The sequence below is a fragment of the Melozone crissalis genome, unplaced genomic scaffold, assembly GCF_028551555.1.
Source record: "Melozone crissalis strain CALT ecotype California unplaced genomic scaffold, PUWL_Pcris_2 ptg000005l_1, whole genome shotgun sequence".
In the NCBI taxonomy this organism is placed as follows: domain Eukaryota; kingdom Metazoa; phylum Chordata; class Aves; order Passeriformes; family Passerellidae; genus Melozone; species Melozone crissalis.
In genome coordinates, this window is record NW_026535783.1 from 49,623,570 (window position 1) to 49,651,021 (window position 27,452).

Below are 27,452 nucleotides of genomic sequence, written 5' to 3' on the forward strand. Positions count from 1 at the left end.
ATGAGAATAACACCCAAAAATGGCCTTCAACCTGCATAGAGAGGTCCATGACTACCAAGTAGTTAGTAATAAATCCACTTGGCTCCAGGCATCCCATCCAAGCTGTGACACTTCTGTGTGTCTGTACACGTGTGCATATGACACGGCTTTTCAGAAGTTGTCTGGCGCAACAGGACTGCCTTTTGTCTGATGTGAGCGCTTGAGGGTGCTGATTGCTCCTGGCACATAAGGCTATCCACTAGGGAAGGCGTGAGGGGGACTGGGTGGGGAAAGGATGATCCCATTCGGTGCTTAGCCGCTGTCAAGAAATGCAGTATATTGAGTGCTTGATCTCTCTTAGAACAAACTCCTAAAGCTGCTCCACAACTCTGCCCCTTGGCTTGGCGGTGTCCTGGCCCCAGCGGGGTGCTGTGCAGGTGTGCCTGCAGGGCGGTGTTTGCCCGGCTGCGTGCGCTGGCCTCCCGGGAACCGGTTTGTCGGGGCCCTCTCACGCAGGACGCCTCCCTCGGCACATCGGCCTGGGGCCCTTCCCTTGGCTGAGGAGGAAGAGGAGCTCCGGGCAGCAATGAAGGGCCTGAGCCGCCTGCTCCGCGCCGGGGAGGATGCCGCGCTGGGAGCCGTGGCGGCGAGCCATGAGGGCCGTGAGTCCGCGGGGGTTGCAGGCCAGGCGGTCCGGGGGGCAGCGCTGCACAGCATAGCGCAGCACAGCACAGCACTGCACGGCCCAGCCCAGCACGGCACTGTACAGCAGAGCCCAGCCCAGCGCAGCACTGCGGCCGGACCGCCAGCGTTGCCTGCCTTCCCTGGAGGCAGCGAGCCAGGCCCTCCCTCTCTTAGGGCTGCTGGGACCCACCCAAACCTGCTTTTTGCCTTGATGGGAGAACAAAATGAGCGGTGGGGGTTGGAAAGGACAAAGATTAACATGAGCTGTTGTACATGTAGTAAAAGACATCAGCAAATGTGTGGATGTGGGACTGGGAGCTGGGCTTTGGCATGTGGTGGTCCCAGGGGCAAGTCCTACAAATCGCCCACTCCCGTGCTTTAACTTCCCCTTTGAACGGCTCTGAGAGGGTTCGCTGATATTAGTCACGTCCCTGGAACTGAGCATCTGCCGCCAGTTTCACAGCCAATCACCCAGTTTTGGGAGGCACACAGAAATCAGAGGATCTTGCACTCAGAAACACAACCCAGCAATGGGGTCTCCAGCCTTCAGCCTGCACACCATTCTGTGAAAGAACAGACTGCTCTGGCGTGAGCTATGGGTAGTGAAAACTGGTGATTTGTGGAAACTAAGTGGTACTTGCCAAACCCTGCTTCACCACAGTTCTGTGATCACAGTGTGACAGCCGGGAGCTATCATCTTGGGCTCTGGTTCTTGCTCCCAGGCTGGTAAAGAGTGCAGAAAAAGAAAAGAACCAATGAAATACCGCCATTGGACTCAATAAGTAGTTTTTCCCATGATTTCTTTGAAATGGAAAATTACTATTTTAGAAAAAATATCTTAGTGACTTAGCAAGATCCCAACATTGCTCTAGTAATTTTACTTCCAGTAAAAAGAAAACCCAGAGAAAACTTTGAAAATGTTGCCAGATCATTAAATAGATTATTTCATTTTTAGAAATAATAGGGTAAAAGTACTTTTATTGGCATTTGAATCCAAATATTGTTGATATTTTTTAAATTTTACCTCCTTGGACCTCTTTAATCAATTCAAATTCAGGAGTTGTTTTGCCATGTGTTTTTTAAGATAGTTGTGGATTTCATCTTGTGGACATCACAACAGAAGAGGAAATAAAAGTACTAATTCCAGTTAGCTCAAAAGAAAAATGGGATATAACTAATAAATTGTCCAATATAAATATATATGTATTTATTATATAAGCCAGACTTTTTGTATGGTGCCAAAGAAAATACCCCCTAAAAAACCTGGCAGTCACACATAGATAATTGATTACTGCTGTTACTTGAAAATAGAGTAATTCCTAGTTACAGGAGCAGTGCTAAATCTTGGAGCCCCCTGCTTGGATAGAAGGCTTCCATAAAGCTTAGTCTGACGGCTCTGTACTCCTGTAATTCCATACATGAAAACAAAAATATTTGCAGAAGCAGCAAAAGTTTGGGCAACAAATCAGAGTCATTGTGTGTCTACATTGTGATGGTTCTCAACTCCTGAATTACTAAGTGCGAAGAGAGAGATTTTGAAGAAATATAATGTACAGAGGAAAAGGTCTTTTTTGCAGCACATGGCCAATACATTGCTTCTGGACAGGAGAGAAAAGAACATTTAATTTTTGTTAGAACTGCAAAATTGTCCTTGCTGATGCATATACAGTAAAGAAACATAGTTTTACCTTGTTTTTGAAGGCAGTGCTGAGTAAAGTCTTGGGGTTGTTCCTGATTGTCCTGCTTCTATCTTTGCATCCTCATGTAAGACAGCAGTCAGCAGGAATGACTGTGGCCTTATTGTAATTAATTGCAAATTAGTGCTGTATAGTTTTTTCTATATTTGATGTAAATTTGCCTTGAGCAAGGTATCCTTTGACCATTGGTTTACCTGAGCTTGAAATCAAGTTAGTAGAAAGCTCTGTTGGATACTTCCTAAGGTAATGACTATGAAAACTGGGACTGAGGCATTTATTCTTTAAAGATCACTGTTCATAATAATGATTTGCTATTAGCCATGGTCCTTGTCACAAATGCCAGGAGAGCATCTTTATTTGCAAATGCTTTTTTTTCTTTTTATTTTCCTTCCTTGTGCCTGCATGTTGTAATATGAATAACACATAGACTGTGATTCCCAGAGAAGTTTGGAAGGATGATTCTTTTATTTGAGGCACTTGGATAATTTCTTAGGGAAACTGGAAACACCTTTGCAAGTATCCAGTTTAATTTCTAATTCATTTTCTACAGTAAAAATGTGATTATTCTCCCTGAGATGATAGCCACAGGGAATATATAAATGAAATTAAGTGAATGCTATACTGATTTTCCTTAGCATGCTCTGCAGTCATAGTGCCTCAGGCTGCATCCTGATTAGGCATTGATGAACTTAGACATAATGTGGTACGATAAACTTGCCTGAGAGGGCTCTAAGGAATAGATAATTCCTGTAGTTCCTGGTCCAACAGACTGGTGCCTCCTTGATGATATCATTGGACAAGAGGCCTTCAGCCCAAAATAGTCTAGACAGAAGACATCTAACTAATTGGATTTTAAGTGTAACATGCTATTGGATTAAAAGTATGTACTAACATTTTTGCAACTGGTGTAACTGCTACACTGTTTTCTTTTAAGTGATTAATGAAATATTACAGTATAAACATGAAAAATATTCTGACCTCCAGCTAAAGAGGGTCAGACACTGGAATTTTACTTTTCAGAGTTACTGAATATATCTTGCTACCTCAGCTGACCAAACAGATGTTAATTTTTGGATTGAGACATTAAAGGAAGGTCTCAAATTAAAAGTGGATTTTGTTTGTTTTGGTTTGTTTTTCCAGTCATGTCTGTTTGGTTACTGCTTTACATAGCTTGTGTTTTGGTAGTGTGTTTTAAAACAGAAAATTTCTCAAAGAATAGGAAATAAATGCTGAAGTTTGTAGTTGAAGTTACTGCTATGCCTATGCTGTAATTTGAGATGCAGTTAGGTAGTAAGAGCTTCATAAACAAACTGTTCCTGTGAGTGCCAGCTCTGGTAATCTGTGTTGTGAAAAGTCTCTCTTTAGTTGCACTTCAAAGTTGAAACTAGAAATATCAGCCAGATGTCTCTAAAGGAGAAAAGCCTAGTCATTAAATGCTTTGATGACGAGAAGCAAGTGATTCTCATAACATTAAATCTCTACAAAGAACAGAAAGTATAAACAATATTATCCCTTTAGTTGGTTATGGCTACTTTTTTAATAATATGGGGGTTTTTATCATGTTTTCCCACAGTACTGCCAGATGAGAGAGAATTTCAACATGCTGCTAAAATGAACAATTTGGATACCATGGAAAAGCTGTTTAAAAAGAATGTTAACATAAATGCTGTAGATACTGTGAGTATAAGGTGCCTGACAGATGCCTGCTGTGAAGGGTGATTCCTTGGGGCTGCATGGGGGAATGCCTGCATGCCCCCTCAGCTGCAGGAGACAGGCTGCACAAGGGCCCTCTAGGACCTGGTGAAGAAATAATTTCATGTGGCCATTATGGACACTGGGAGTTGTACAGCTGAACTCTCGGGTTTCATTGTCAGTATATCACATTGGGAGCTAAGGACTCCTCAATTCTGCCCCTACTCTAGTGTTTCCTCACAGCTCTTTGGTGACATTTCCCAAGTTCTCCATCTTTCTGAGTGGGAAGACTTTACCTCACAGTCACTTTAAGAATGGATTCATGCTGCTAGCATTACAAATTTCTAGAAAGAAGTATTACTCTTGGTTTGCATGGAACTGTGGAGCATTCTACAATGTCCTCTGGCTCCAGCCTGAGCTCAGGGTCCAGGTTTACCTTAGATATACAAAAATGCATTTCCTATGCTGACTGCAACATCAGGCCTAAAATGTGAGATGTATACTTCACAGTAGCTAAGTAAAGCTGTGTTTCACATGAGAGGTAGTTCAACAGCAACCAAGCAGTCATGATATAAATCTGGGAGTTTTGTGTAACAGTGTCCTCTCAATGGCTACATATAAATAATCTATCCTTGAGTTTATTTATTTATTTATTGTTATTTATTCTGGGTTCTGAAAAATTTTACCTCCCATGCCCACATGTATTTTCACTCACTGGGGAATATAGAAGATATTATAGTGCCCTCTTTGATTTGTTTATGAAACAGACAAGGAGACAAACATTTCCTCTGAGTACACTTCTCTTGAATACTGAGAGTATCAATTGCATTACACTCTAAAAGGTCACTTTAAAATAGTTCTTTCTTCCTCCTTGCTTTGCAGAGTTCAGGAAGTTAAACTAAATACATTTTCAGTTCAGTAGTTTGAAACTTTTCTATGTCATCCTTAAATTAGATCTATAATATGAGAGAGTTACTAGTATAGCTGCAGAGGTGTTGTGCTTTGATTGATTGTCCTAGTAGGGAGGTAGCTTATGCTGGCAAAGCCATTTGTTTTGTTAATGTTGATGATTCCTGCCCCTGTGCTCTCAAGCCAAATAAGAAAGGGTATCAGATGATGAGCTTTTTGATAGTACTCTTTCTATAGTATAAGAGGCTTTTTTCTGCCATAAATATACGTCCTAAATCCCACCTTTTTATTCCTTTTGATGCATATGATTGTAAATTTAAATTTATACAAGTCTAGTGAGCTTCAGAGAAGCTAAGAAAACAAATCCAAACTGACTTTTAAAATTAATTGATTAAATGTCTTAGACATCTTTGTATGGAAACTATTAGTCACTAATGTTAAACCCAGTTATGCCCACTTTAGCTGAAAGCAAAACTCTCCAATAAAATTTGATTCAATTTAACAAATTTCTTTTAAATATATACCACAAATTACTTTATGGAAGTCTTCTTGAGAAGCACTGAGCCCATTCACCTCTATTAAAATTACTCACTGTTTGCACGGTGGTAGCTTTCATTTACGTAGATGATGACTCAGTATGGGAAGGTGACTAACACTGACTGAAGGAAAAATCTTGGCTTGCATTGACAGGTTTAGTCAAAAGCAAGGAGGATACCAAAAGAAAGTCTAACTGTGTACATATGGACCTGAGCTATACAAACTATACCTTGCAATAAAATAAAAAATAAGGATGCTTCTTGTACTGCATGCACCCCCCCTATGCAGTGTTTGAGTACTTAATCCCATTCTGACATTTCAATGAAAGGACATTACTATGTAGACTAACAAAGTCATTCTGTTTTTACAAGAATTCTCTAAGATCAATATCTAAATGCTATCCAAAGAAATAGAAGGAGAAATATGAAATAGTATATATTAACAGGTACATTTGGTAACAACCAGAGAATTCCAAAATCCTGAACACCTGCACAGGGAAAGAACTGTATTGCAGACCTGACAAACAAAGCTTTCCTTATTCCAGCTGAAGCGCACAGCGTTCCATTTCGCTGTTGCGGGAGGCCATGTGTCCGTGGTGGACTTTCTTCTTCATCACAAAGCTAGACTTGACATGGCAGATCAGGTAAGCTGGCTTACTTGTTTTGATTCACATGTATAGGAATTCCTTTGAGTAAAAGCAGATAATTTTCTTATGCTCCCAATTGTGCAAAAATTAAGAGTTTGCAGTAAAAACTCCAGTTTTATACAAATACTCTATTTCTTACAAATAGGTGCAGTCTTAGAACTGCACCTATTTGTATGAAAAAAGCATTTTTAGAGGAAAAACACATTGCCCAAAGTACTGGATAACTTGAATACTTGAGTGAGCACAAGGCACCTCCCTTGGCCAGAAGTGTAGAACAGGGTATATGAAGGGGTGTCCTAATATCCCACCTAAACCTCCCCTTACACAGCTCCATGCCATTTTCTCTGGTCCTGCCAGGTCAGTGCCTGCCTCTCCTCTTCCCCTCATAAGGAGGTTGTAACTGCAGTGAGGGCTCCACTCTGTCTGCTCCAGGCTGAAAAGACCAAATGACCTCATTTGCCTCTCATGTGGTTTCCCCTCAAGGTCCTTCATCATCTTTGTGTTCCTCCTTTGGACACTCTTTAATAGCTTTATGTGCTTGTGTTGTGGCAGCCAAAACTGCCCCCAGTACCTGAGATGAGGCCACAGCAGCTCCGAATTGAGCTAGTCCTTTTGTTTTTAAGATGTTCAAAACAGGGTTAGTTTTTTCCTATAAGAGAAAAAGTTTTTAGAGAATTTGAGAGGTGAGAACATTACAAAGAGGTCTAAATGGAAAAATATAGTGACTCATGGAAGTATATTCATTGCATATTGTCACTTGAAATGTCATCCACTGCACCCAGGACTATCTATCTACATGGTTTCTGGAGAGAGAAAATAATTTCTAGGTAGGATTACATCCCTCTGTCATAAAATGGGATCAGTCCTTCTCTAAAGATGCCAGACCTTCTGTGAAGAAGTCAAACATTTATCTAGGTCTTGCTCTATTGCATCTAGCTTAATTTAAGTGAGATGAATCCCACCCACACTGTCAGGTGTTCATATTGCTTTTCTAAAACCCAAAGACTGGAACCCACTAATACACTGAATCAATCAAAAAGATTTAAAGAAACTTGGCTTGAGGTATTTTGGTGGTAATTTTTGCCTTTGTCATTTTATTTGAAGCACGGCCTGACAGTGATTCATCTTGCAGCCTGGACTGGAAATCTGGATATAATGCAAAAATTAGTTAAAGCAGGTGCGGATCAAAAGGCTGAGAATGAGGTTTGTTGATGAAAAATTTTTACCAACCCTAAATATGTTTATGTTGGGAAAAAATCAAACATACTTACAGACTGACTTACCATTTTTCAGGAAGGAATGAATGTACTGCATTTTGCAGCTCAGAGCAACAGCATTAAAATAGTTGATTATTTCCTCCAAGATCTTCATCTGAATGACTTGAACAAACCTGATGGGGTACAGTGTGTTCTGTCTATTTCTTTGATGTTATGAGGCTTTTGTTTTGGGGGAAACAATCTTGATTTGGGGAATTTAAATGAATTTTAGATTATTGATAGTTGCATATACTTTTAATTACTGACTTGCATACTGAGAAATAGATAAAAGAAACAGCCAGACAAGCCCTTAGGGGCAGCACCCTTCCTCCCTCTTTGCCCATTCCAGGTGGACTGCAGACACCCTCTGCTGTCCTTGCTTCTGCTGCATGTGATGCTTAGTCGTGGAAAGAGGAGGTTGGGTTCAGTCCCCAGTCAATTCCTTTTTTCTATTGCATTTGCCTCTCACTAGTTTCCTCTGCTCCAGAAAGCTTCTTGAATGGATTGCAGTCACCTATGGGTGACTGTACCTTCCCCTGTGTCTCCTCCCTTGCATCTTCTGTGTTTGTTGCTGTATCTCTCCTTGTGCATCCTTCCCACAGCAGTGCCCAGCCACTCTTACATACATTTCCACATAGGCATCATTTGGTTCATTATGGTGAGTTAAGTGTTGGCACATTGTGGGGCAGTTGGGTCCACTGTGGAGTCAGCTGGAAATGTCTGACAGGCCTCTGACATTTCCCACACAGTGCATCTTCACAGACCCCTGTCCCTACCAAAACATGCCAGTTATGGCCAACATGGCCATGTTTCATCAATTAGAACACAGAACTTTGTGCAGCCATCCTACAGAGGTGCACTGACTCTCAACAGGTGCCTTGTCCTCATCAGGTTTTCTGTGGTTTTAATTTCCACAGAAGATTTGGGATCTTGTTTTGAAATGCTATGTAGATAAGTCAGATATTTTAGCTTTACATGAGGAAAACTTATTCCTGACACCTAAAGAACAAATCTCCCCTTTTTTCCTTCTGAGTTTCTTGAATTTTATATGGACTCAAGGGTCCAAAATTCTGAATTCTTTTCACAAATGAAAAGTCTGACAAAACAGAGTTAATTTAACAAAACATTCCTTTGAAGGTTTAGGCCCTGGGAATGGAAAGCTGAGGAAGGACCTTCTCAACCACCTGTTGAGGTTGCATCATGATTCTCTGCTAGGTGCATACATTTTTTTTTTCTAGACATTTCTGTAGGCACTACCAGGCATGATGTGAAGCCATTTTACCTAGCTGGTTATATGCCTTACTGTCTTGAACAGTGGTATGGTTTTGTGTCAAGATAACTTTCTGCAGTTGAGTTTGTAAATGTTTTGAAAAGTTTTTGTTTGTTTTAACACTACCAAAACCCCCTACAATGTTCAGTGCTAAATTCAGGCCTCCTGGATGAAACTTCTGAGATACGTCAGTTTTGGTCTCTGTTTCCAGAATTTGTATCAAACTCACCCATGGAAATAAATTTTGCGGTTTCTTTGCTGCCTGTTTCTGAGCATTCTCAGACTTTTAATGACACAATTATTTCAATTAATATTTTCATACTGATAAAAAAACAGGATTAAAATATTTTGAGTGTCTTTTACACTTTTTTAATATTTCTAAACAGCTTTTATATATTTTATTCAGGATATGAAAGATGTATGATCTGTTTGTATACACTTAGTGTAATTTTAATTACTGCTCTTCTATGAATCTTCTACTATTGTGTTAATCTCCTTAGTCATATGATATATAAATTTTTATGTAGGATACACATATACATGTGCATGCCATATATCTAGTAACTAGAAGTATTTCTACTTGCTGTAACACTATGTTTCTTTCCGTAATTGTTTTCTAGAAAGGTAAAAAGCCATTTCTTCTGGCCTCTGAAAAAGGCCATGTTGACATGATAAAAAAATTGATTGCTCTGAAGCTATTTACATCTGAAAAAGATGAGGTAAATGTTTCTTTTCCACAGAAGTCCAACTACAAATGTGCTTATGAAAAATTATTTTGTTTCACTGTGATTATTATACAATCAAATATCTGAGTGTGCTGCACAGAAGTTACAGTGAAATAAGGGACCAACAAACATATGATGATTTTTAGTGATAAAGGGAAGGCAGTGGGATGATTGGCAGGAGACTTTTCCGTACACATTCATAATTTATGCAAAGCAAGATTAGCATATGCTGTCTGCTGAGAGAAGTGGGGAAGCCTGGTGATAAAGGTGTCAGCCTCTTCTGGGAGATCGTATTTCTCAGTATTTCACTCTGTCTGTGTCTGTGTGTGACTATGTGATCAATTTTTCAAAGGTGTTTAAAAGTTTCAGGATGAAAATAAACACCTATAAATTCTTTTTCAGCAGTACCTTAGCACTTCAATCTGATTGAGTTTGCTTTGACACTATATTTTAAGGTATCTTCATAATTTTCAAAGTCGGCGCTTAATTTTTTTCCTTGCTTTACTATTTCTAGAATAAGCAAGTTAGTATTTCTCTGCATCTGAGGCATTGTAAGACAAATACAGTAAAAATTGTGAATATATCAGATGCTGCATTTACAGAACCACATAAGTAAGCACTCAGGAAGTGATGTTGGATTTTTTGGTTTTCTGGTAATAGTTTAAAAGCTGCAGTGCCACCCAGAGCTCTGCTGTACTAAGCAGTTTATCAAGAGAGGTTGACAGGTGGTGTTGTCCCAGATATCTCGCTGGTTAAAGGTGTTGACAGCACCAGGAGGTAAATGCTGTGTCCTGCAAATTAGGTAAGAAGCCAGGACAGAGACTCATCTCCTGGGTCACCAAACCAAATCACACTCTAACCATCAATGGTAAAAAGGATTCCCACATCTTCCCACTCAATGCTGTGAATGAAAAACTGTTCTGGACTCTCATTTTTCTGAGAGTTAGCATTCTTCTGAATTTTTTCGCCATTTTTATACTATTTTGTATGCTTGCATTTTCTTTTAGTTCAAAAGCTGCTGCTCTGCCTGAAGTTGTTAGTTGCTTTTTTTTGCTTGGTGGTGTGGTGTTTTAGTTTTGGTTTTGTTTCTGTTTTGTGTTTCTTAACTTCCTGGAAAGAAATTGCACTGATGGTGGCAGAGATCAAAGATTGTGATGTTGACATCAAAGCCATGACAAATTTCTATGCTGTGACCCAGGCTTTTTTACTCTTTAAATCAATGGTCTTGGGGGCTAAGTGAAGTACCCACCCTTGTGGGAACCAGTACCTGAAGTTTTCTTCTGGTTCATTTATTTGGAGTTAGAATTTCGGCTCTTTTTTCCGGTATACCCTGAAGTTTTCAGACAACCAGCTAGACCAGACTACATCAGGATTAGATTGAATCTTGGTGCATGCTGTGTGCAGTTGCCTCCCTCTCCTAGTATGTAGGAAAGACTTGTATGTAAAAGTCCAAAGACATTTGTTGGTTTTAGTTAATGTCTTTATTCTGGATTTTAAAATATATTATTTAATATTTTAATTTCAAGGAGGGAAACACAGCATTGCATTTAGCAGCCAAAAATGGTCACAGTGAAGTTGTAGAAATTCTGCTTGAACAATGGGAGGAAATAAATGACCTCAATCAGGTAAGTACATCTAAGCTATTGAAAGAAATAAAGTTAGAAATTTGAAAATTTTTCTAAAAATTCAAATTTGAAAGGAAGAGATGTGGCACTGAGGAGGCTTCTTGCTGGTTTCCTAGTAACTTTGCATCCTGTTTCCTTGTTCCTTGTCCAATAAATTAACCTCCCTAAAGTATCTCTCCTTCAGTGCCTTCCTCTGTGCTCTATCCCTTACACACATCCTCCCCTGCATTTGGCAATCTGTTGCATAACTACTGGCAGAGGAGAACAGAGGAAGGCCTTGACCTCCTTGCTTTCTGTCATCCAGCATTTTTAGCCTTGTGATCCCATTCCTTTTAACATCTCACTTTTAAGCACTTCTGGTGCTTTTTATTATTATTCATTGAGCCAGTTGGATTTGCATACGAAGCACATTCCATCACAGGCACCTCAGCAGAGGTAATTTGTATCTTGTCCATCTGTCCTCAGTTGCACAAAAGTGGCTGCAGACATTTTCCTGGTTTAGTGTTGGTGAGCTCAGCCAGCATATTCATCAATTGTGTATTAGCTGGGAAGATTATACCCCTGAGTTAATGCACTCTTCAGTTTATCTTAAAGCTTAAACAAGGAGTGGAGGAAGGAAATGCACACTAACTGCTCCTCTCAGCATTCTTGCTTTGTAAAGGGTTTGTGTCTCTTTCTTCTATGGGGCAGCTGAAACAACCTGGGCAAGGTAATTTCCTTTGTTGAGGGCTGGAATGCCCACTGTGGGAACCTGCCATGTGGCTGATCATTTGTTCTGCTGGGCCAGGGGGCAAAATGAGTAACTCCTACCCAAGGCCCTCGTCTTGGTTTGTCAGTGACAGACTGATGAGTTGAGAAGTTCCCTCTTATCCAACTTGGCTGCTCTTTTCAGCTGTGCCTGTTGTAAAGCTCATGAGCCTCTTTGAAATGTGGAGCCCTCCTGTTTCCAAGGCTTGTCTAGGAATGTTGCTGCTGCACACAGAGCTTGTGCTGCTTGTGCCCCTGTCTTGGCATGGCTAATGGTGTGACCTTCCCATCCAGATGGAGATGCTGTGATCCGCGTATGAACAGATCTCTCTTCCCATAGCATGAGCAAAGTACTGACATGTATTGTTTACCAGAATAACATCAAGATTTTAAGCAAAGAAAAATTAGGATTTATTGATTCTTTTGTGATTGTTGAAACACCAGAGTAACTTTCATTAAACCTTTGTGTATTTTAGATGTTAAGCAGGAGTTAGATAATTGTGTAGTTGATGTATCCCTTTTTATAGACTTGTGTGGAGACGTGGAGACTCCTTCATTGTGAAAAGATTTGAAATAAATATGAAACAGGGTTACTTCTGCCTAAAGTTCTCCTTATAGCTAGCACTTGGGGTTGTGAATTTGTCAGAAATCCATGACATTGCACTGACAGAAATTGGAATTACTGTTCATACTAGCATAATAGTGATGTTTCCTGGTGTTGAATGGCAACAATAGTGGTGTTTCCTGCCCACCAAAAAGAGCATGATTAATATTTTTAGAATAATTTTCTGTATTGTAAACTTTGCTATACATCTGTCCAGATAAACATCATCTTTCACTTAACTGCTGGTGAGTAGCCGTGTCACTCAAGAGTTGGATGGTTCTGATGGAGCCTACTGGGGGTGTTTTGTGTCTTAGTGTTGTAGTCACATCTCTTAAATTGGAACAGATATTTTGTCTCTTTTGGTCTAGAATGGAGAAACTCCATTTTACTTGGCTGTTGAGGGAGGTCATGAAAAATGTGCTGAACTCTTACTGGAGGCAGGGAGTGACATCAATGTTTCAACTCAGGTATGTACACAGCATCCCTCCTAGTGGGGCATACTGGACTGTGAAAAAGACCTTAATAGCAAAGGATATTTGCTCTGGGTTTTTTTTGGTGGGTTTTTTTTTGTTTTGTTTTGTTTTTTTTTTTTAATGAAACCAGTTTAAAAATAGAATGGGGAATGTAGAGGGTGCTAACAGAATAAAACCAGTGTGGATGTAAAATAACATTAGCTTTATTTGATGGAATATTGTGGTGGAGCTTTTCATTTCCTGTATGCCCACTAGTACAACATGTGACTAGAAAATGTGACCAACAAGGATAACTGAAAATCCTCCTTTTTGGCAGTGTATGTGACTGATCTGATGACAAACTTGTTCTCTACATGTGATTCCTGAACAGCAGTCCAACTCATATCTGCTGAATGGCTTGGCTAGCCTGCTGCAAGAAGTTTATGATTCCAGCAGAATGAGAACTTGTTTGTTTAAGCAGAACTATTTTGTAAAAATTAATTTTTAAAATTTATTTTGTATTAATTAATTTTTCTATTGATTTATTAACTGTCCTATGGATTTGCTGGTTGATATGACCATACTTGCTTGGTAAGGGTCTAACACACTAACAGAATAGGAGATATGTTGGCATTGTTGTTGTCCATGGCACAGTATAGACGATGATGCTGATCTGTCTCTTTTAAGAGAAGTTGAATGGGGCCATAGGATATATGTGTTCTTTAGTATGTTTGTTGTGATATAGTAAAATTGGGAATTTCCTTCACTGTTGACAAAAACATCATGCCAGCTGCTGATGTGCTTCATTTTGTATCATTTTGTCAAAAAGTTTTATTGGTGGAGGGGATACTAAGACAAATTTAAATGCAAGATTTCCCGATATTTATACCTCTCTTTAATACTGTATTTTTCCACCAAGAAAGTGTAATTTTTCTGTCTATCAAATTCCTTTCAGAACAATAGCAGTGCTTTGCAGGTTGCAATTCAGAATGGACATCTATCCTTGGTTACTTTTCTTATTGATAAGAATATTGACCTGGTTCCTAAACCTGAGGTGAGTGTTTATCAGTATAACTCCTTTGCTGCTCCTCAGCCTGTCCTGTCTTTCCAGGGGAATTCAGATTCAATCTCAATCTGAATGAGATTGAATAGTTCCTTGAATTTTTTCCCAAACACACTATTATTTGGTTTCTAGATGTTGGTTTAGCCACACACACAGACCAGTAGAGGCAAGATCCAGTTGCCAGCCCAGTGAGGCTGGAGCAGCGGGAGTAGGCATGGCCAGGCTGCACCAAGGGCCAGGCATTTGGAGAAGGAGAGCCAAGTGCCCTGCTTGAACTTAGCAGTAGTAATGACATGGGCAAAGAGTCAACATGATTTTGAATAAAGATAACTAAAATGTAAATAAACACTTCAGTGCTTTCACCCTCTGCAGGTAAATGCACCCTCAGTGCCTTCAAAATCTGCATGCCAACATTCTTTGTGATTTAAAAAGAAAGAGGTATTTATATTACCTAAATGCTCCCTCAGATTAGATATTACAGATATTTGAGATTTTCTATGAGTAGGAAATTATTTTCCATTTCTGCAGTACAGGATGAAAATAGAATCGGGGCTTCATGACTTACACCATGATCACTGGCCTCTTGCAGAAAGCTATCAAGGAATAACAATTTATGTTGTGCTTGAAATGATTTAAAGGTCAGGCAGTTGTGCTGCTTGTTCTCCTTAGCTTTCTGCAGCAGAAGCAACTCAAAAAATTTTTGAGTTCCAAAAATTTCCAAAAAAATTACAAATTTCAAAAAAGTTTCCAAATTTCAAAAAAAGTACATTTTGCAAATTCCATCATAATGTTGCATAAGAGCTTGCTTTATTTTTCTGTAGCTCGGAAGAAATGGCTGTGTTTTATAAGAACACTGAACTGGTGCCTGGTACCATAAATGGTACTGGTATGGAATTATTTTTTAGTTGTATTTCACAAGAAACTGATCCATCACAGGTTCGATATACAAAGTGATCTTACCAACCTAATGTGGATTTTGACTGGTCTTGATTCTATGCCCTGGTTATTTTATTACATAATCACTCAAATAAAACCTCTGTCTTACTAATTTTAATTTGTCATGTTTTATAAATATGACAGTAAGTGACTTTAGTATGAAGAGCATTTCCAGCAGCAACACATGACAAGGGTTTGTTCCTGGAAAGAAGATTTCGACATCAGTTTACCAAATACAGAATGAGTCTGTCTCTAAGCCATTCAACAAAGGGCAAATCCCCTTCTCTGAGGAAGCAGGAACATTACCCTGATCTCTCTGCTGTCAGGATAGCAGCACATCCCAGGCAGGAACACTTAGGAGGAGTGCCTTGCTGCATTCCTAGGTGGTGGCACACTGATGCACACCCCATGCACTCAGCATTTCCAGTCTTCTCAGCTGTATTTGAATACACACTTCCAGGTGGGAGCAGGCTACCACCTCTGGTGTAACTCCACACATCCAGGTGTGTTTTCTGCAGTGTTCAGCCTCTGCTAGAGCATGTCACCTTTGCAAGTGGTGGGCTTCAATTAGAACCTCTTTGTTGTTTGCCTGAGCTTGTAACAATATTCCTAAATATAACATTTTGTTATTTTCCCTCCACAGCAGAAGAATTCCCCTCTCCATTTAGCAGTCCTCAGTAATAATCTACTGGTAGTAAAAAGCCTTTTGGATGCCAATCACGACATAAACTCCTTAAATCACGTAAGAAAAGCTGGGAATTTACACAGCTTTATTGGTAAAGGGGAGATTACATGGATTTTGCTTGAATTTTTTTTCCTTATGAGAACAGGGTACAAAAAATAGGAAGGAAGAGGCAGTTCCCTCCTAATCGTTTTGTGTGTGTACATATGTATTAGTCACTGGTACATGCTGTGCTAATATTGTTTGAGCAAGATAAGGATAGCACAATGCTGTATACTCAGAAAATGATTGGGTAATGTATTGTTCAAGTCTTATGGTTCATGTAATAAATGACAGAAATGTCTAATGGTATTGGCTTCAGAGGGAAGCCAGTGCAGAATGTCATTTGGCAGGAAAGAAGTTAATTTTTCCTTAAAGCAACCCACCAGGTCCAGTGTTTTAGATCTGTGACCAAAACAGGGCTGTTAAGACAGCGCTGTTAAAGCTGTTGCTGAACAATGCTTGCACAGCACCAAGGCCTTCTCTGTTTCACACTCTGCCTCCACCTTAATCAACTGGGGTGCTCAGGGAGCTGGGAGGGGGCAGAGCTGAGCAGAGCTGAGCAACACAGCAACACCAAATGACAAGGTCACACGTCTCTGTGATGCAATCAGTGAGCAGCTGTTAACTGAAAGGATGCTGCTTTGAGCCCATCCACAGACAGCTACACCAGGATTCGTCTACCCTGCTTGGTGTCAGTGGTCTTTGGAGGCCTGGTTAGTTGTTGGCCAGTTCACTGTAGATCAGATCAGTTCACTGTAGATCATATACACCACTGATGTGTACCACAATTACTTTGGTGCTGTCATGCTTGATGCCTTCTTTGCTGTACAAAACCTCCTGTGATTGTTAATGTCCATTTCTGCATTTTACTATGCTGCGTATCACTTTGTGTTGCTTTGCCTGGTAGAGTGGTGATAGAAGCACTGGCTTGTGCCTGATCTGGTGTTTTTGGGCCTTACAGTGCCATTGAAGTGTACTCAGGTGACCTTCTCATGGAGAAAATCAACAGTTGCACCTTTTCATTTCCCTCCTTGGAGAGGCACTTTGTTGAGAGAGGAAAGAATGGCATTCTTCTTCTCCCTCAGGACAGGTCTCTCCCACCTGCTTGTAACACTACTCAGTTCCTTGAATTTCCTCGCATAATCACACTTTTTATACTATTGTATGGCTTCGATTATTGTGAGTAACAATTAACAACTAATTGGGAATGCCACACAGGGATTTGCCCAGAGGCAGTCAATTCTCAGGATCATCATGTGTGAAAGGAATTGGACATGTGCCTGAGGCTCTTACTGCTTCCCAGTGTTTGGGATTTCATGCCTTGGCAGGAATGTAGTCCCAAGTAATTCATACACCATCTGAAGGAGGGGAGCCTTGCCTGCCCTGATGAAGCCCAGGGATTTCCAATGCTGTGTTGGGTCTGGCCCTTGCCTACAGAGCTGCCATCCACTGCCCTGGAAAGAGAACAAGGGTTTCCTGATCAAGGAGCATGCAAAGGGACTGAGAAGCTCTGAAGCCACCATAAATGAAAATTCCCTTAGTTGGAGGTGTCACACCTTTGCTTAACCAGAGACCCAGCCCTCAAATATAATGATTGTGCCTGAACTCAAGGAGAGATGATAGAAGTAGATGTTGATTTCCTTAGAAAGAGAAACAGCAGCTCCTGCTGAGGGGCAAAAGGGGGAAGATTCAAAATAGGCAACCTGGCCTGTAGCAGGACAGGAAAGGGAAAATACAAGAATGACAACAGAAGCAAAACTACCTGGTGTCCATCTCTGAATGACCTCTTAGGTAGGCAGCAAGATAAACACATGGCTACCTGGCTGTTCCAGTGTTGGGAAGGTAGGGAAGCTCAGGGAGTCCACCTCTAGGGACTAAGGGATTGACAAAGTGATCATAACAGAAGAAGTCACTCCCATGTCTCTGGAGATGGCTCTTACTGAGCATGAATGCAAAGTGTCTCCTCAGAGAAGATACTGCAAACCAGCAAGGCAAGTAAACAAATACCAGAAGGTATCCAATATCTCTGAGGAAGTGGTAGCAGAGTGGACTACAGTGACCTGACAACAACTAGGTCTCCATCTAGGAGATGTCCTATGATGTCCTCCATCAGAGGACATCCAGTGCCTATGGTCCATATGGCAGAAGATTGTACAGAGCTCACATACACTGGCTCCTGGCCATCAGAGACTCCATGGCCCAGCTGTGTACACACAGGCCTGCCACCTGTGGCACTTCAAGGAGAATCCCTCTTTCCCCTCCCCATCAGCCCTACATCTCAGCCATCCATCTCAGTGGAAAGACTGTCTCAGCAGACCTGTCGAGTCCCATTTGGGGCACTGTGGCTCACTGCTGGGGAAATGCAGCCTGGTCTCCCTCATGACATGCAGAGGTGCTCCCCACAATAGCAACAAGGATGAGTCTCGAGAAATCTGTGGTTCACCTCTTCCCATTGTTCATTTTATTGCTAAAGATTAATTCATACATATTTTTTGTGGAAGACAGAGGCTGTCATTTGTGGGTGGAGTAAAGTATAAGGACAAGACTTTCTGGTCACATAAAACAGAGAATTTTTTACATTTCTTCAACAGATCTTTTGGAAATATTTTACACTCTGTCTTTAGCATCCTGGAAATTGCCTACAGTAGGTACTTATGTATCCCTAAATTTCTGCAGGAAAGAAAGTAGGGTGTATGAATAAAAAAAACCCCTTTTTATTTATGGGAATAAAAAAGTAAGGTGAATACATGAAATTTTGTGATCATAATGTAAACTGTAAAATTAACTTAATGAGACTTTTAATGTGGAACCCTGAGCCTGGTGTTTCTTAGTGTGCAAACTATAATTAAGATATAAAGGCCAAAGAAGTTCTCTAACCAGACTTACAGAATGTAAACTTGCAATGTCGGAGAAGCACAGGCACAAAACATTCATCTTAGAAGGGTAATGTGTCCCAAGAAACATACTAAGGAACATTCCGATATATGCAGGGCTTCCACAATTACTCCATTATTTGCTGCTGCATTTCACCCACAGATGTCTGGATTTTCTTACTCTAATTTCTGTAAAAAATAAATGAATACATATTTGGGTATATGTAGCTATGTAGAGACTATACAACCCTCCTTTCAGACTCAAAGATTTACTTGAAGGTGAATGCCATTTTAGCTGTATTTCTTGTTAATGGTTTGGCCTTGTTTAATGATTTTGTTTTGGGTTTTTTTGTATGTATGTTGTTTAAGGTCCACTGAACCCATTATGGAGCAGGTAGACTTCTGCTGTGCATCATGATTTTGTGGTAGGGCCAACTAAAAAGTTCCATTGTGGATGTGGCGTAATGTACTGTTGAAAACTGTGGATATCCAGTTGTCTTGGCATGAATTTCAGCAGGGAAAAGGTTACTTGAGAGAATAATATGGGTGTGGATTGCCAGACACATGAAGCCCTCTGTCCAAAGCATCTTGCTTCAAGAGGGAAGAGAGAGACTGAGCTTGTTAGCTTACAGTACATTAGAGGGGCATAACAGCGACCTTTTCCTGAGCCAGCTGGAACTTCTGCCTGGTTTTCCTGCAGAGATGCCATATGCTGTCTTGTCTGCCTGATACAAAACTGGCAGATCACACAGAAGTTAAATGATTTCCCTCTGTTCGGAAGTTAAATGATTTCCCTCTGTTCAGTATTTTCTCACCAAGGTCACCTCTTGTTGTGAATCTGTTTTAGATTCAGCCTGTGAGCATGCTGCTTCTAAGTTTGACTCCATGCATTTATTTGGTGTCTTCAATTCCAGAGGCAGGAAACCCCTCTACATCTGGCAGCTGATCTTGGCAATGTGGAGTTGGTGGAAGTGCTGCTGAAGTCAGGCTGCAATCTCAAGACCATGGATAAGGTAAATTGCATTCCTCACACATGTAAGGATTACATGATTTTTTGTTCTATAATCTTCCTTACAGAGATGCATAAAGCACATGTTGTCGGTTGTGTTTGCTAAGTAAAGCTAACTACAAAGGAAGTCTACTTTTAATATTGTTATAACTCAGAGATCTGATGGTTTTGGTGAAGAGCTGTAAAGCTCCCAAATTCTGTGGTTTGAAGGATAAACACTGCTTCCAGAAACCTTTCAAGGAAAATATGGTCTAGGCTTGCAGAGGGGCAAATGGCCTGTGGCTCCTTGTAACTGTGCTTCTGCAGCTGGGCCCAGTGCCAGGAGAAACATAGCTTTACCAGGGGCAGCGATGGAGAGTTTGCCCTTTAGCACTCCAGGTCATCTGAGAATCATGGTGACATTCCAGATCCATTCAGATGGGTACTTAAACCCTGAGATGATGTTCTGCCTGAAAGATAGAAACAAAAATGGTAATGGCTGGAAGAAGTACCAAAGAAAAGTTGCTGGAGAAGTGCTTTTGAAAGGACAGAGTACCAAACCCAGTATTTAAATATTTTAAATAAATCACTGCAAGATTAAGTGTTCCCTTTTACACTGTTACCGCTTTTCTTAAAATTCTCTACGACTGAGTTGAAGGATTTGATGTTTATTATGAGAAAAATCTTGCCCTTTTGTAACCTGAAAAAGTAGCTTCCCTGCAGAAAAGTGTCCTGATGAGAAATGAATCTTTATGGATTAGAATTGTCTTGTTTTGCCCTGGGCTGATACGAGGCCTGGGGCTTTGTGTGGGGGTTGCATGGTTGGTATGTTTTGGGATGCTGAGGTAAGGTGCTGCATTGTGGTTAAGCCTTTCCATTTAGAATCATGCCTACACTTGCCAAAGGGCTGCAGTTCTTGTAGGGATCAATCCAGAATGAAATCTTGTCCACTTTCAACAGCACCTTAGCCATTGGGAATTTTTTTCAACGTATTTGTATTCCAAAGGCAGACACAAAAATTACTTATTGCCTACGACCTTTAGCACCTGCAAGACTTTGAGCAAGGCAGCGCTCTTGTATTACAGCAACACTGTTAGAGGTTGTTGTGAGAATTTGGCTCTGAGCCACTACAAGTTCTGGTACAAGTCACCTTTCTGGATTCTGTTTCATTTCTTGGAGTAGCTTTTTCCTTGCCTGTTTGCTGGATGACCCCTGAGACCATGCCACTGCTGGGAACATATGCAAGTACAGTGCCCTTTGAACTGAATTGGTGCTGAGATGCCAAAAATGTTACTGTGCTTTCTGAACAGTAGTCAGGAAGATGGGGAGCCTGCTTTGATTGCACAGTATTTTTCTGGCCTCCGCGCCCTGGCAGCAGTACTCATTCTCCAGAGAATGCCATGCATCTGCTCCTGTCAGAGGTCAGGAAATGCACTCTGTCTTTGGTTGTGAGGGCAGAGAGCTCCCCATGTGCAGTGCTGTGCTGCATGTGCGTGCAGGATGCCAGCAGTGTCCACACCAGCACAGGGGTGCAGAAATACCCCCCTTATCCACTGCCTCCCTCTGTGAAATGCAAAGCACCTCTCCAGAGCTAAGCCCAAGGAGTTCTTGTGGTCTTTGGACTCTTCACATATAAAATATGCCTATGCCTAAAAGATTTAATGAAATGTATGTTCATTGGCTTCCAATGTGATGCTCTTCTAAAAACAGGTTAATTAGAATGATCTTGAGCACCACCAGGAGCTAGAACTCAAAAGGTGCATATTAGGGAACTTTAATCTATGTGGGGAACTGAAATAACTTATAATTTAATTAATGAACCTCCTAATTAAGGGATTGGCTTCTTTTAGATCTATTTTTCTAGAAATGCCTAGCACTTGTTATGTGGAGATTAATCATAATATTTAAATCCCAGGCAGTTGCACTCAGTGCAGATCTGCTGAAAATAGACAATTCCAGAGAAATCCCTTTAGAGCCACCGTGATGTCTGCATCACAGTGAAGTGCTGATAGGAGAGATGGGTTCAGGTAGACTGAGCAAACCTCTGCAGCTGGTGTTGCAGCAATGGCTTTGAATAACTGTGACTCCTTCTATACCCATGAAGCATCAGCCTGCAGTTGTGCTCCTTCCAGCTCTAATAAGAAAGTAATTTTCTTTTTATTCTGTGAGTCACCTTCTCTTACCATCTAAAACAAGGGACAGATTTGCCCTTTAAGCTGGATATTTCCAACTTTGCCAGCCTATCCATCTGAAATGCCAGTTTAACCATAGCATGGGAATCAGCTGTATTTGTGGTAGTTTGAATGTGGATGCAGTGACTGGAGCGTGCAAGCCGGTATGAAGTATGCAGGTCTGAGTGCAGGTTTCTGAAAGCAGCAGTGCCTCACCAGAATTTTTACTGGGGTGTTTAGTGTGTGAGAAAACTGACCACCTCTGGGCTGAGGTGATAAAGCTTATGCAGAGCATAGGGCTTTGATTGTAGCTACCCAAAAGCCATAAAAAAGGGATGGGGTCTGTAAACAGTCCCTGTGTTTTTCTTCTATGACACACTTACCCAAGATTATGTTCTGACTCACTGTCCTGCTTTCAGCATGGGAAAACTGCACTAGCCACAGCATCAAGGAGCCATCATGCCCTCATTGTAGATATGATCATTAAAGCAGAAAGGTATTTTGCCATGAAACAGGTAAGAGGCACCTTTCATTAAACACAATATACCTAAGCTAAGGGAAAAGCCAGTTCTGATTTTGAGGTGTCTTTCAGCTGAGGTGGTTCCTTTTGGCAGGCAGTAAGACTGGCCTTGATAAACAAAAGTTAGGATTGGGAATGGGAAAGTCTGTAGCCCATCCAGGCTTTATTGCTGACTAGCTGTAAAACTGTAAGCAGATCTTAGCACTTTCCTGCCTTGTGCTCTACACATAAAGGGATGGAGAGAGATTCTAGGCCAAATCCAAACTGTGCCATCAGTACCATGGCTGGGATATCATGGATCCATGTTGATTTCTGGATCCTTTGGTACAGTAAAATCTATGCTTGAAAAATAGCAGAGTGGAGATGTCTGTGATTCCTTTGCTAGCAAGAGCTCAGCTACTTCAACAGAAGCTCCCTCCTTTCCCTTGTGTGTTAATTATAAGATTAAATCAATGAGAAGGAAAAGAATTTCACAACAAGTGTGAATGACATGGCTTAGGTTGTCTGAACTTCTCACCTTCTTTCCCTAGTTGTTAATTAAATGAACACTGCATAGTGATGGGCTTCTCTAAAGGGCTACAAGTAACTGCCATATCAATTTGTGATTTCATTCTCACTCCTGCTTCCTGCTGAGTTAGCCAAGTGTATAAGCATACTGATCCTGTCCCAGAGCAGATACAGGGATTAGCTGGTCTTACCACCCCACTCCTGCCCTGAATGGCCAGATCCATGACACTAATGTTACAGGGCTGGTAAATCACAGATCTAGATTCATTACTGCAAAAAAAGCCTCCATGAACACTCTGTATTGTGCATTTGATTTGCACCAGTTCAGCTGGAATTGTCAGGTACATTAATTGTTTCTTTCGGTCTAAAGAGAAATTAGAAGTAGTCTGTTGCCACAGAAGACATGACAAGTCTGACAGCAGTAAGCCCATAATATTCTCAACCTTTTAGCATTGTTCACTGAATTTTCTGAAGAGAAGAAAAGGTGTTAAGCAGATGCTTTTCTGCAGAAGCACCAGTGATGTTGGGAAATACAAATGTAAGTGTTTGTATCCTGTTGCCTGAAGCTGAGAACACAGCCTTTGGAACAGCTTAAATCTTATGGCTATGGAATGTGATGCTGGTGGAGTTACCATACTGGAACTACGGCATTTAGAACCATTATTTTAAGGACTGCATTTTTGTTACATTCAGCTGACTTGTCATTTGTGACAAAGCGTTAGTTACAAAAGGAAGTGTCATGTAGCTGAGAGGAAGGGCACATGATACTAAAGTGTGACTGTCATCTCTCTGTTTGCCCTTTTCTCTATTTATCACTTCTACACAACCCTTCCCAGTCGTTGTCTAGGCTGGGTTTAACTGGATTTGAGGGCAGCTGTTACTATTCCACCTTGCTGTTGCCTCAAAACACCCTTAGCAGCAAAGGGAAGCTGTGCCGCTGCAAAGGGGTTTTCTTTGTTTGCTTGAGATTTTTTTCCTGTGGCTTTTTTTTTTTTAAATTAAACATCATAAGCAAATGATCTAACCAGAGAGACCCTGAAGCTGTCCTGTAGAATGTCCTAAACTTTACCTTGCATATGTTAAGAAGCATGAAATAAAGTCTGCATCAGATGAATGGAACCAAAAATACATGACAATGCTTGGTTACTGAACGGTGACTTTTTTTCTCTGTAAGTCTCTTGTGAGGTTAGGAAATAACCCTGCTGTAGTTTTCTGAATTTAATTTGGAATGAAGCATTTTATGCTTAGTATTTCCATTTGCCATTTCCTTTTTTGCTTAGTATCTGCTTTGTCATCCTCTATCAAATTCATAAAGAATTTTTCCCCTTGAAGATTTACTTGAAATGGGACTAGTACATAAACGTAATGAAATACAGAAATAGCTGGAGCATACCTACCTAGGAATGTTCCTGGACACAGCTTAGCTAGGACTGAAATCACTGATTGACGTGGTTTTTGCCCAAAAGGTGCCCAAACAAGAGGTAACTCCATCACTCCTGTTCCAGGTGAGCCATGCATACAGTAAGAGCATCACTTTTAATTGAGAGGGTAAAATCCATGTGGTTTTGATTTCTGTCTGATTTTACTTTTGCAGGAATGAAACTAGATCCATGCTCAACACACAGGTGCACATTGGTGTTTAGGAGTCCCTGTGATAAACCTAATGGCTGATGGTACCAGCAAAGGATCTGGAAGTCCACACAGCAGCCCAGTGAAGCTGACAGGGCAGAGGCAGGAACAGGTTGAGAGGCACTGTGCCCATGGTGCCTACCCTCTCCCCAGGGAAAGATTAGTGCTTTGAGAAGCAAGAGGAAAATTTAAGAAGTGTGCCTGAAACCCAGCTGTGTTCTAAACATGACATAGACAGAACCAATCAACACAGCACTGCTGACACAACAGTTGCTGTTACTTTGCTTTTGTGTATCAAGTACCAACGGGGCTTATTTGGCAATTAACTTACAAATACATAGCAACAAACACTGAAACTCTTTGTTTCAGTTCTGTTTCTATGAGCAATATAGAGTTCCTTTTCAGGCACAGAGTAAATAATCTGTCAGCAACTACATCTGTACAGGGCCTCACTGAGCAAAGATTCCCAGCTCTGTTACACAATTTATCACCTGCTTTCTTTTCAGACACATCTAGCTCATAGTGGTAATGGGTCAGACTTCAGCGTGTCCTTCAAACAGGATCACAGCATACAGACCAAGCAAATCCGCTCCTCCCTTTGGAATCTAGCATACAACCAGTTAAAGCCCCGTGAATGGAAAAAACTGGCTGTGTTCTGGAAGTTCACAGATGAACAAATTAAAGCTATTGAAGAACAATGGACAGGTAACAATATCTGAATGGCCAGACCATATATAGGATAAAAAAACCCCACAAGGCAGTGTTGCTTTCTAAACTATGTGAGTATCCCATAGTGAAGGGGTACCAGCCTTGTCCCTCGTTCCTGGGAAGCAGTGCTGTAGCAGTACAGCACACTCTGCTCTCCCTCTTGGCCTGAAGGAACCTTCCTCTTTGGAGATCAAAACTAGGAGCCATGAGCATCGTGGAAGATTCTTGGGGGTCATGCTGCAAGTGAGGACTGGGGAACCTCATGACACAGAGCAATTTTGCTCACATTCTGTCTGCACAGCTGCCATTAAACAGGAGTTTCTGGCTTCGGGCCTCTCAAGTGCTGGGGAGACAGTGCTTCTGCAGCACATATTGTACTTGTTGCTACTACTCCAGGGTATATTTCCACAGCTTGGGGAAAAATTAAAGTAAAATTCCATTTTAAGATGTATTAAATCTTGTTTTATCTTATTGCTACTGTGAAGACATAAAAACTAAGATTTTTTTTTAACTTTTGTAAGCTTCACTCTGCATTTTTGTGCTGGATGAGAAATGTAATAAGAGTAAGGGAGTAAGTTTAAAACCTCTTGGAACTTTTAAAGTGCAAAAGCACAAAATACACTCTTTCCAGCATATTGAACAAATATTTTGTGTATCGTATAGGGAAAAAAAGTTACAAGGAACATGGGAACAGAGTGTTGCTCATCTGGTTACACGGTACATTGCTGGCTCATCAGAATCCTGTTAAACATCTGTATGAAGATCTGGTGGAAGCAGGACTTCAGCCTTTAGCTGGTAAGTTGATACAGAGCACATTACAGTGTCCTCTGTGAGAGTGCAGTGCCATGCTGAACTCCCTGCTGGGGCTGGGAGCTGTGGCCAGGGCAGGGGTGGAGGACACTTTCTTCTTGTTGGGACTGCCCTTCCTGAGGGCTGAGGCTGTTTGAGAAAAAGCATTTACGTCAGACTTAAGGTTTCTAAAGGCAGACATGTGCAAACCTTGCTTGCCTCATCTCCTGCACACACAGTTAAATTGTGACTGGCCATCCTTCAGTTAGCCTGAACTTGTGCAAAGCAGAGCACACCAATCAAGTGTTTTCTCTTACTTTACAGAGAAGATCAGAGCTTCAGTTAGCATTGGCATGGACTCCAGAAAATGTATCATTTCATGAGTTCATCAACAAAACATGGCATATATGATGGAATTACATGCCAGAAGGAAAGTGGCTTTCAAATATCTTTTAGGGAAACAAAAAATATATTTTGAAGTTGCACAAATTTTTCCACCCTAGAAGAACTTGCACTCCTGAAGTTGTTACTTTTTTCTCAAATGCTTGCTAAATAGAAATGTAAAACATTTAAGAATGAATGGCTGACTGGTAGCTTATAATTGCTAAGCAAGATTCACCACTTACAATTTCTACATCTGACCTAACACTGATAAAGTAATTCTGTATTGGAAATGCAAATTAAGCTACTTTGTGTTTGATGTGAAATGTAAATAAGAGGTTTTCTACATGAAAAAAATTAAATTTAGTAAGTGAAAGTTATGTGTACAAATCAATTAACACTGGCAAATAACTTGGCATCTGGCCTCATTTGGGATTCAGGTTTTTATAAATTCTTGCTAGGATTATGAAAAATCTTTCTACTGCGTCGTTTGATTTATGTAGTGAAGAAACACAAAAATGTTATGTGTAAACACCACATGTGGCTGCAGAATTTTCTATCATGGCATAACACTGCATACATACCCTCAAAAGAGCATTTGATACTTAATACTTCACACATCTAGCAATTATTTAGTTATTTCTTGTTTATATCTTGAATTAATATTTGCTGACTGTGTTTAAAGGTTTTCTTATTACTGAATACATTTAATATCTGAAAAACTATGTAAATGTCTATTTTAGTGATCTTCTTTATAACATAGCAATAGTTTTATCAGGTAATGGAGGAATTGAATTGCCTTGTCTGTTTGCATATAGCTAGCATTATTTTGTGCTGAATCCTATTGTTTGTACTAAAAAAGTGATCTGATCTTAGCCTGAAGTCTTAGTCCAAACTGTCCTCCTGTTTGCAATCTTCTTTGACTCTGCTGCAGAGTGTCCCAGGAATATGAAGAAGAGACCAGTAAATCATAAAGTTTTGGAATTAGGGACCTAAAGTACAGATGCTTGGATTCATCAAGTTCTGAAACATTAGCTTGCAAAATGAAAATGTTTAAGAATTTGATGGACTGTAGCTCACCTAGCCTAAACTGGACCCTGGCTGTGGAGGATGCCACCCTGCTGTTCTCCATTTATATACACTGTTGCAGGATATAATTAAAGCGCAGGTCAGCTATACTTACATGCATAAGCAAGTAAAATGTTTGTAAGAAAAAAAAAAATCATTTTCTCTTGAACATAGATGTTGGTATCATTGGGATTAAACAAGAGATTCAGACAAAAATGACATTGTATCCTTTATTTAAAAAGTGTGCTAAAGATTCCTTAAATAAAAAGTGT

At 40.5% G+C, this 27,452-nt stretch overlaps 1 protein-coding gene across 1 annotated transcript; it reads left to right on the top strand.

Annotated features, from left to right (window-relative positions):
* The first annotated feature begins 21,795 nt into the window (after nucleotides 1–21,795).
* On the top strand, nucleotides 21,796–27,451 carry ANKDD1B (ankyrin repeat and death domain containing 1B). Its single transcript, XM_054282611.1, has 4 exons — nucleotides 21,796–22,093; nucleotides 24,741–24,939; nucleotides 25,606–25,737; nucleotides 27,047–27,451. The coding sequence occupies exons 1-4, from the start codon at nucleotides 22,055–22,057 to the stop codon at nucleotides 27,106–27,108; spliced, it is 432 nt and encodes a 143-aa protein (XP_054138586.1). The 5' UTR covers nucleotides 21,796–22,054; the 3' UTR covers nucleotides 27,109–27,451.
* The last annotated feature ends 1 nt before the right edge of the window (nucleotide 27,452 follows it).

What these genes read in the sequence shown, in the direction of transcription:
- ANKDD1B (XM_054282611.1), top strand. Translation starts at nt 22,055, where the DNA reads ATGATCATTAAAGCAGAAAGGTATTTTGCCATGAAACAG. An exon ending in TATTGAAGAACAATGGACAG is followed by an intron (nt 24,940 to 25,605) that starts GTAACAATATCT and finishes TGTATCGTATAG; the next exon opens with GGAAAAAAAGTTACAAGGAA. An exon ending in AGGACTTCAGCCTTTAGCTG is followed by an intron (nt 25,738 to 27,046) that starts GTAAGTTGATAC and finishes ACTCTGCTGCAG; the next exon opens with AGTGTCCCAGGAATATGAAG.